Raw genomic sequence first — 10712 nt, forward strand, 5'->3', positions numbered from 1 at the left:
GCAACAAAAATAAAAAGTGCATTATTTAGTCATTAAAACAAAAACAAAATACAATTATTTTAAAACTACTATGAGGTGCACCATTCATCAAAATCAATAAATTACAATTAGAAAAAAAGTGTTATAATGCATAAAAAATGTATGCAACAACAAATGGTGTTAAATGAAGCTAATGACCTAATCAACATAAGCTCTAAAACATCTTAGAAGTTGCTTCTCTGTTAAAGCCAAGCTATTGGGGGTTAGTCCGGGATGCATCTTGATTGGATGATGTCAATGAAAGCGCCATGGGTCTGTGGTCTTCTGGCTGCATTAAAAGATGTTTGAGTCCCAGGTTTCCACGCAGCGCCATGCAGACTTCCACACACGAACAGCATCAAACGTCAGCTACAACAGTCGCGGGTAGAGCAGGTACTCACCACCACACGTCCAGGTGAGATGCAGGTGAACAAAGTCATCAGATTATTCCTCTTTGTTTTAGGATCTGACATCAACAGCAGTGACAACTTGTGAAGAGCTACAGACTAAAGATTTTAATCCCATCAGTGGGGTACGGATGGTTTTTGTACACGTCTACAGGAAACAGGCCAGCTACAGGTGTTCTAGACACTGTGGCTTAGAGACGGCAGAGGAGGGTCTGCATTGGGATTTCATACTAACATGGATGACTTTTATTCTAACTCTACGCTACACTTCTACATGCCAACATCCACACTCTGTCAGAGTAAAACACGCATTTTTATGACATACAGATTTTTGTTTTGCTTTGTTACAGACTTCATAGTGGTCAAGTTGGGGGTTTGAACCCTGACCAACAGTGATAAAACCCCCCATTGTTTTTAAGAAATGTTTGTGGAGTGGCATCTGCAGCTGATCTGCTCTTAGACAACAGCGGAGGAAACTACGTCTACAGCTCTACTTAAGCCAGTTACCTCTGGACGTCTGCCTGCACCTGTGGATGATTTTACCTACAGTGTACAGCACTGACCACAGGGGGCAGCAGAGGGAAGACAACCAAGATTAATCGTTTTTCTGTTTTATCTCTTCACTTCAGAAGAAGGAGAATCCTTACAAGAATAAAAATGAACTGGTCTGTTCTTTGATGAGCAAATATTTGAAGGTCAGGACAGATTTATTCATGAAAGGAGAAATCATCCCACTAATTAGCTTTTCTTTGTTGTTCTGGTGAGAATGCAGATTACTAGTGCTAGATGTGACGATGGCTGTGGAGGATTTAAACTCCAAATAGTCTTTGTTGGAGTCTGAGACATCAGTCGTACTTTTAAAAGTCACGTTTCTTCAATAGCAGGTTCAGGGTTTATCCCAAACACCTTCATTGATCGGCTTTTTTCAAGGATTACAAAGATTAAACTGAACCTCAGGGATGTAGATAAAAACATGACTTCCTTTTATCACCCAAACCATTAACTTTGAGTGTAACTTATATTTGATCAAATACATTTTTATACAAAAATGTGAATACCTATACACATACAACAGGCAGCAAGGTGTTCCACAGGGTTCTTATCTCGGACCGCTTCAACTTTTATTTTTGCCTACTATAACAAAAGAAATGTATGTTGTTATGCTGATTGAATTATGTTTAAAATGTTATTTCATTTCCTCAAAGTTACTTCTTATCTCAAGCCTTATACCTGGTCCCAAAAAGCTTGGATCAACAGAACAAAAATAAGTGATTGTTTAACCTGCATTTACCGTCTCAAACCCTCATGGTATTTGTGAATATTTAGGTTTAAGCACTTTCTTCAGTTTCATGAAACATTCTTCAATCATATTTACATCAAACCATTTGAAATCTAGACATTTCTGTTATTTTACTGGCATACACGATAGAAATGTGTGTCAACATCTGCAGCCCCTCCCCCCAAAAAGCAGCTGTAATCATACCTGTGACCTGGGGAATGTACGGGACGGACAGCCTCTCTGCGTTGTATCCCGGTCCTGCCAGACACTCTGCGATGTCGCCCGTCTGGAAATACAGATGTTTGTCCTCCTTGTCCAGCGATTCAGGAAGTCTGGAAGGAAGCAGGAATGAAGCCAGATCCAATTATCCGACTTCACCTCTTTAAACTCGTCTGCATCCAAATTTAGACGCATGAAATGTCCGGATGAGATTCATGACGCCGAGGCTCCAAAGGCCAAATTTAGCAGCTGCAGCTCATGAATCTTTGACTGCTGAGAGTGTTTTAACGAGGAGCTCTGAGATCAGAGATGGAGTCTTATAATCTCATAATCATCTGCGATCAGCAGATGTCCGCTTTTTATTCCAGATGGAGCTCTGAGCCGCAGAAAGATTTCACACGAAGCTGATGCCGAAAAACACCAGGGATGGGTTTGTAATCATTTTACTGCTACAATTATTGAGTCAAATTCTATTTTTCCCTCTTTTAGTTTTAATAATTACTAATGATCACACATTATCATTTATAACGGCGGTTAGTTCAAAGACAACTCCAAATAAAGGCTGTTTATTAAACAAGGTGCACTAAAAATATCTAAAACAGTTTAAAATTTACAAGAACATTAAAAAAAAAAACTTAAAGTATCAATTTTATATAATATAAAATGACTACAAACAACATTTCTTCAGTGAATCATAAAGTCTGCTGTTTGGATCATTTCTGGTTCGGTACATTAATGTGTTTATGTTTCCGTGACATGTATGTGACATGTAAGCAAAATTTGTTTTGGCCTCTCTGAGCTTCTGTACATCATGTTTGTGTGTCAATTGTAGGCAGTATTCATTTGTTCTCTCTGGGCTTCCGTATTGGTCTTTTGAATATCAGTTGTAAGCAGTGTATGTTTTATTCTCTTTTGGCTTCTGCTCATAACGCTTTTCTGTGAAATGTAAATGGTATTTCTTTTTGTCCTCTATGGGTTTCCATATTTTTTGTCAAATGTAAATGGAACTTCTTTTTGTCCTCTTCGAGCCTCCATACAAGGCAATGACAGACACGTTTTTCACTTACGGACACTTGTCTCTGAAAATGTGTTCAGGCAGGAGGAAGGGAGCTTCCACGCTTCTCATTTCAATGACCTGAGGACAAAAAGAGCCGAGTCAGCGGCGTGACTTTCCTCTGAGGAAGACTAGCGGAGCTGGGAGGCCTAGCGCCGACTCGCCTTGCTGACGTGTTGACAGAATGGAGGGTTGGCGATCATCTGACTCAGGAAGTTGAGGTACGCTGCCACGGATGCCATGATGCCACAGCGGATGGTTATTGGCATGTTCTCCTCATTCATCAGACACATTTCCTGCAGGAGGCGGGAGGGTGTGGGCAGCTGCAGAAGCAAACGGTTGTTTCTTTCTACAACAGGAGCAGAAAATCACCTGCAGAGCGACGGACAGCCGGATCAGGTCGATCACAACTTCCTCGTTGGCCAGCTCGATGGTGACGATGGCGAGGGTTGTGAAGAGCAGCTCAAAGTTTTTGTGGTTGTTGTCTTCTTCTTTGCAGCCCAGGTAGATGTGGCGGTAGAGCTGCTGGCCGTGCTGAAGGAGAGGAAACCGTAAAGATTAACAGGAGTTTCAAACTCAAAACTTTAAATGAAAAGGAGGATTCAAAATAAGAGGCCAAGACAACAGTTCACCGCAGGCTGTAAGAAAATAAAATTAACTTAGAGAATTTCATTTAATTTAAATAAATTGGTCACTTCTTTAGACATATTTTTAATGATTTCAAATTATTTTTATCCTTGTTTACCTTTATTATCCTGCAGGGATCAGACACGGTTATGAGCAACTGCAAAGGGGAGCTACGTCAGAAAATAACGCAGTTATTAGTTATTCTTTATTGTAAGACACGTTGAAATCGTCTTACTTTAGCTCTGTTTTTAGTGATTTTGTGAACACGGAAATGTAAGCAATGTTAGCTGGAGAGAAGAGATCTTCTGCAGCTCTACATCAAGCTAGCGGTAGCATTAGCATAAATTAGAAGAAGAAAATCTTAATAACATTTAACACATTGTCAGCGACGTCTCCATTTTGTGTGACGTCACCTAAAAAGGTCTATAGGAGAATGTTCTGTAACTTTTCATTTATTACTTTCTTCCTTTGGCCCCTTTGTTTAATTTAGCCTTTTATGCTAGTAGTATGTATTGTTATAAACGTTCTAAAAAAAAAATAAAAAAACCTTGGCTATATTTGCGTTCAAAAATGAGTTGTGTGCTTTTGCCTGGAGTGGTCGGCTTTAGAGCTCCATCAAGCTGAGCTCTCTGCATTCACATTTACATAAAATGACGTTTTCATCTTTGCTGTTTGTCTCATAATCTGGAGGAAATTTGGTCATTCCTGTCATAAAAATTGATGTCTACTAGTTCAGTAACCTAGAGCTTTTTTTTTTAGCATGAGCAATAATCTGTGAATTAGCAGAACAAACAACTTCACTTTAATTGCAATGCCCCCCCTCCCCCATTGCCTCTCTCGCCATTAAGGAAACCAGCAAGTTATTGTCCTGCAGAAATGCAAATGGCCAGTAAAAAAATGTATCTAATTAAAACCTAATGGCTCTGGAAATAAGAGTTTCAGGGTCTCTGTTGCAGCAGACGCTCTGCACTCATTGAGGGGGGAGAGGGAGGGAGGGAGGGGTTGGTTGGACACTGAGGAACACCGACTTCTGCCCGTCGCTAATGAATCTCAATTAGATTTCATTAATGGATGCAGATCTGTGGGAGCTGGCTGGAGGGGGTGGGGGGCTGAAGACTGAAGCTCAGGTGTGACTCAGGTGTGAAACTGTGAGGCTGTCGTGGGAAACGTGCTGGAGGTGACCGGGCCGCTCGCTGTCGGGTCAATAAGCTCCGAGACCCGCTTAAAAAAACTAAGGTGTGAGGGCGTTTAGGGGGCAAAGCACTGCCGAGGGGAGGGGGCTTCTTTTTCTGTTCTCAGATATTTGTTATATTTATCTGAAAAATATGATTCGATGTTGAGGTGAGATGTTTCAGAGCATGTGAACTCTGTCACCTGTGTTTTTACTCTGCAAGGTTTCTGCTCGTTTGTGATGCTTTGAGGCAGAACTGTCATCCTCCCCCCAAATCGTCAGCAACATCCAGCCAGAAACATAACTTTCTACCTTTTTCATGAATGCTACGTCCTGCTTGGAAATCTTCTCCCTCTTGATCTTCAGCGCCGCCACGTTTGGGATAATCCTGAAACCAAGAGACGAACCTCAGCTCTCAGAGCATCATCATCAGGAATCCTGATGACCACAATCCCTATCATCACTCTACCTGATGCCACGGAGCTTGGCGCGGTTGTCATGGCGATCTATGATGTTGTGCAGGATCTCCAGCACCAGCTGCCTCAGCTCGCTGTCCTCCATCAGGGAGATGGAGAAGAGCGGATCCAAGAAGGAGGGCGGCAAAGCGGCCGACATGGACTTGGACTTGAAGCCAGACGTCACCTGAGGAGAGAGGTGACGAAGAGTTGAGGGACCACATCGCAGCGGACAGTAATTACGCTGAAACACCTCTGCTGAGCTGAAAGGTTGCGTTCACAGACTGTCAGGATGCTGACCTTTAGTGCTATGAGCGGCTTAGGGGGGTGGAGGGCACCACTTTGTTTGCTGGATGTAACCCCCCAAAAAATGTTGGTCTTTACTGGTCATATGAGTATTCCATCTAGTAACGAAAAAGAAAAAAAATCTGGAATCTGAGCTAATTTAGCATTTAGCTTTAAAATTAGCCTTGTTAGCTCAAAATTAAGTGTTTAGCGTTTTGTTCTGAAATTTCTTTTTATTTTTTAAATAGTTATAGTTTGTACTGTATTTAATGATGACCAGGCATATATTATAGTGCTTGTTCAACATTTCCTCTGTCAATTGTCATTTTTTATCTGTAGCCAATTCAAATACGTTAGCAGATTCCTAACTTGTTGCCCTACATTTTAGTTAATCAAGGATGATATGTTGTATAAAGTACATTTTTATTATAAGGTATTCTTTAAGGAGAAAACTTAGCAGTTGTTTAGCTTTATTTAGCATTAATGTGACATTAAACAGTTTCCTATCAAACACAGATAGTATATTTAGCATTGAGTCTTTTCATTTGGCATTACTGGCATTGTTCGGCTTATTTTAGCTACGTTTGTTTTTTTGGCACATTTGGCAAACTGGATTGCAGTATATTTTGTTTGTTTAGCATATTAAACTGCTGTCATACAGTACTAAAGCTAATTTAGCAGTTAGCTGTAGTCAAAATACAAACAAATTACAAGTATTTTTAGCTAAATGGCCACATGTTAGCATATAAATTAGCATTTGACATTAGTTCATTTTTTCAGCTAAATTTTTACTAACTAGTCAGCTTCTTCAAGCATTATCACCATTTTCTAAAATTCTTTTAGCGTTAGTTCACTTTACTTGCATAATTTTGTTTTGGGGAATTTTAACGCACTATTCCTTTTTTTTAACTCCCCTGCTTCGATTGATTTTAATTTTAAAAAATGGTATTCAATTTAGCATTTCTAAACATTTATTTGACTTCCCTGGCTTTACTTTAGAAGAATTTTGTATTTACGTCATAATTCAGGATTTTTAGGTTTGCTAAGTGTTGATAAACCTCATTCATTGGCTGTCATTCATTTTCCTTTGCTGATGTGATGTTTCACAGGAGAAAACAAAGAAACTTTTAGCATTTTATTTCTGTCTTTAACATTTTTTGTATGTTTTTTAGCAGCAGAACTCAGATCCATGAGTCTGTTTGCTGTTTTGCTGCATTTCATGTGGTCTTCCACGGGCAGCGATCACACCTCACAGCTTTAACCTTAAGTCTGAGGAGTAATTCACAACATCTGGGCTACAACACTACAGTGTCGCAACAGTTTTACAACACTGAATGACAACCCCACTCCACCACCACCACCTCCAAACCGCCGCCGCTCGGCCTCATCTGCAGCTGCAGCGTTCATTTATACCACAACCATTTACCCCCTTCCAGCTGCGCAGAGGAGCAGGTGGCGGCGAGGACAGACGGCTGTTATGAAGCTGCCCGAGAGCGTGCATGCCCCACCGAAGTGCACGACACAAATGATGCAAGAAAATGAGGAGGTGCTGGTGCCACCTGCGCCTCCTCATTCCCCCAAAAGATGAAGATGCTTTATTACAGTTAATCACAAAGATGGAACACCTTCATGAAAACGTCGACTCATTTTAACCGAATGAAAACAATGTCCTCTGGATGACTCAGCGTATAAGGTCGCCTTCCTCATTACACAACAACATTCATGAGGCTCTGAGGAGCAGCAGGAAGCAGAGCAACGTTCTCACCATGATGAGGGAGCTCAGCAGCATGGTCTGGATCCGCTTGGTGCCCCGATGCCTGAGTCAAACACAAACATGTTAACTGCAGACGGAAAACAAGCTTCTCTAATTGAAAAATGAGAGTTGGCATTTCATATTTAAGGATAGAGAGATGTGAAGTCGGAGGTTTCAGACTTTTTCTATTGTGTGGGACAGCGTGTAAGTCACAGAGGAGGTTGATAAAAAGGAGGATAGTCTCCTGTTGGTTTGGGATTATTTGTAGATTCATTTGCCTCTTTGCTGGTCTCAGTGACTCCACAGATGGTTACTCTGTTTTTTTAGTTGGTCCCATTGACTGTATACGAGAACTGGACCGAGTGAGAGGGTCTTCACCCTCAGAAAATGGCTTACAGCTCCAATGAAATAAAGTTAATTCAGTCACCACTTTTTGCAGTACAGTCTAAAAATATCTTAAAATATTAGGATTATCAAGAACATCAAAAGAATAATCAGAGCAAGAATGGTTTTTCTGACAAATAGAATAGCTGTTTATTTCTCAATAGAAGTCTATGGGGTTTTGGCTTCTTAAAAACCGCCAGAGTTTTTCTAGACATTTTTTGTTGCCACATAATGGAAAACATGGATGATGTTGAGCGAGTAGGTTGGGTTTAAATGTTTTGGAGAACTCTGCAGAGACGCTGGAAATCATGTCACCATGTTTGGGTTCACCAGATAATTCTGTCTCTCCTGGTGTAGGTGTTCTTCACTCTTTTCATCCGTTTGTGGCCCAGTTTGAGCATTAACCCGAGAAGGGAAAATTAAAAATAAATTGGAGGATCTTTTTATTTTTGATGAAAATAAGAAAAAGATTATAAGCCTATGGACCTGGAGCTCTGTCTGCCAGGCAGCAAGCACAGCTGCCAAGGGTCCGGCAGATCTAGCTAGCACTGTTGGATCCTGGTCTGGATTGCTTCAGCTCCACGGGCCCTACAACAGACTGGCCATCTGTCCAGGGTGTATCCCCCCTTCGCCCAACAGTAACCAGGACAGTCTCTGGCAACTCTGCGGCCCCAGCAGGTTAAGAATTTTTTTTCCCCCTTTGATCAAGTCACTGGAAACGCCATGTGCCCAAAGCAGAGTCCCGGATTGGTTGAGCACGGGTGCAAAGTCAGAATCAGCTGATTCATATTGGTCTTGTGAACGGTCAGAGTTACAGTACATCAATGAGTGAGTGTTATTTAGGTGTGGGCGGCGACATGTTAAAGGGTTAATACTAGCAATACAAATCTATGATCATTTCCCTTCATAATGATCACAGGAGGAAAACATTTGAAAAATGTATTTGACTAAAACTAAGTTAGCTTTTTGCTGAAAAGAACTAATTCTGATAATAAGTGAAGTAAACTTGTGGATCTTTAGTTTATTTTAGCTCATTATTATGTCGTCTGTCAGGTTTCTGTGAAGAGTAAAACCCCACACAGAGTGAACAGTTACGGAGACTCAAGGAGGCTTATTCCTCACATTTCCTGAAGAATAAAAGGGAAGTGGGGCTCACCCAATCTTCACCGTGTCCAGGGTGTGGCAGGGCGTGCCGTACACGGGCACCTTCCCCATGATGAACATCATGACTTCAGCGCGCTGGTAGTCCGGCAGGTTTCCCCCGAAGAAGCCTGGAGGGACGAGAGTCAAACAAATGCACTTTGGTCTTTATTCCTACACGAGGCGGGAATCGAATGACGATAGGAGGAAGCATACCGATGGTCTGGATGATGGCGTTTTGGACGATGCGCTCTTCACTCTCCTTCCCGCGCCCAGAGGAAACGCTGCAGGCAGAGTTCCTCCGGGAGCTCTCGCCCAGCTCAAAGTCCACGCTCATCCGCAGGTGTTTGAGCAGCGTGTTGAACACCTCCAGCACCGTGGGACCTGCCGTCAGACAGCAGACGGTTATACCGGATCGGGACCAACGGCTGGTCCTGCATGAGCGGCTTCTAACGCAGCGTCAGAGCGGCTGACCCCGACGGAAAACTGTGAAACCGTGCTCGGTTAAACAGAGCATGAAGAGAAAGGAGCACATGCTTGTGAAGAGTCCTGTGCAGTCACAGCGTTACAGTTGCCTTAACTCTTTCTGTCACATGCCGCCACACCTCAGATTATGGCACAGTCACTAATGCCTGAGGCTGTGAAACCTCCAATTATGTCAAAAACAATGAGAAAAGCGAGAGAAGGAATGAGTACGATTAACTTTAGAGCACTTCTACAGGCTGAAATGAAATGGCAGCCTCCAACTACTCCCATTGTCCTAGGGACTATAGGCAGTTTAGGCCACAGTGACTGTAAAACAACAGCTCAAGTCCAGTAGAGCTGCAATTTGACACTGAACAGAACACAGTGAGATGACATCTTTATTTCCAAGAAGGCATTCTTCACCAAGGTGATGGTCCATAGCAACCATTGGATTTTTTTTCACGTTAGCATTTAAGGGACATGTGCACAAACTTACAGGACTGTGATTTAAAGTAAATGTAAAAAATTTAATTCGCAGCAGCAGCGATATGACATCTTTGTTGAAAGTAGAGGCATTTATGAAGTTGATGGTCCATAGCAGGGGTGGCCAACCCTGGTCCTCAAGAGCCTCAACCCTGCCTGTTTTCCAGCTCTCCCTGGACTGATTGATGCTGACAATTGAAATCAGGTGTGTTCAGTCAATCAGGATGTGGAATCATTTACGTCAACTAATCAGCAGGAAGCTGGTCAGGGAGAACTAGAAAACAGGCAGGGTTGAGGCTCTTGAGGACCAGGGTTGGCCACCCCGGTCCATAGCAACCACAGGATGTTTTATTGACTGCAGCTGATGAGTATGTACACACATTTTGGTGATTGTAGGTAAAGTAGATTTGAAACTTTTACTTCACAACATCAGTGTTGATATCTTTTGTTGAATAAGGTGGCCTTCAGGAAGGTGATGGTCCATACAACCATAGAATCCTTTAAATGCCAGCAGCCAATGATTATGGCCTTGTCCACACGTACCCGGGTATCTGCTAAAACGACTATATTTCTATACGTTTCGGCCTATCGTCCACACGAAACCGGAGGTTTCAGTCACTGAAAACGGTGGTTTTGGAAAACTCCGGCTAAAGTGAAGATTTTGGAAAACTCCGGTTTTGCGTCTGCGTGTGGACATGAATAACTAGTGATTTGCGTTTTTAAACGTCACATTTTGCGACAATTAATGCATACACGTCAGTAGTAGCTGCGTTTCCATTACATATTTGCGCAAAACTTTATCTAAATTCTAGGAATTTTGATTAAAGCAATGTTTGGAAATGACACTGTTTCCATTAAATCATCATTTTGCGATAAAGCACAAACCAACTGACGCGATAAGTCATTAAAAACACGCCGATGAATGAGAACAAGTATTTTTTTTATTTGATTCACTAAAAAAGGAGCATTGCG

At 41.9% G+C, this 10712-nt stretch overlaps 1 protein-coding gene and 1 long non-coding RNA gene across 3 annotated transcripts in view; one reads left to right on the plus strand and one right to left on the minus strand.

The window, feature by feature from the left end:
* The window catches only part of efr3a (EFR3 homolog A (S. cerevisiae)), an 88360-nt gene that overhangs the window by 5336 nt on the left and 72312 nt on the right, over nt 1-10712 (minus strand). For both annotated transcript variants that reach the window (XM_036216285.1, XM_024268689.2), the window contains exons 10-18: nt 9009-9176; nt 8809-8923; nt 7281-7332; nt 5245-5417; nt 5088-5163; nt 3350-3511; nt 3142-3273; nt 2991-3058; nt 1909-2036 (exon numbers count right to left, since the gene is read on the minus strand). In XM_036216285.1, coding sequence (XP_036072178.1) covers nt 1909-2036; nt 2991-3058; nt 3142-3273; nt 3350-3511; nt 5088-5163; nt 5245-5417; nt 7281-7332; nt 8809-8923; nt 9009-9176 — 1074 coding nt within the window. The remainder of the gene's footprint in view (nt 1-1908; nt 2037-2990; nt 3059-3141; nt 3274-3349; nt 3512-5087; nt 5164-5244; nt 5418-7280; nt 7333-8808; nt 8924-9008; nt 9177-10712) is intronic.
* Nucleotides 143-2545, plus strand: LOC118599926. The gene is made up of 3 exons (XR_004949464.1): nt 143-411; nt 482-550; nt 2272-2545. It is a non-coding gene; the product is annotated as an uncharacterized LOC118599926 (long non-coding RNA).

The sequence above is a fragment of the Oryzias melastigma genome, linkage group LG17 (assembly GCF_002922805.2).
Source record: "Oryzias melastigma strain HK-1 linkage group LG17, ASM292280v2, whole genome shotgun sequence".
In the NCBI taxonomy this organism is placed as follows: Eukaryota; Metazoa; Chordata; class Actinopteri; order Beloniformes; family Adrianichthyidae; genus Oryzias; species Oryzias melastigma.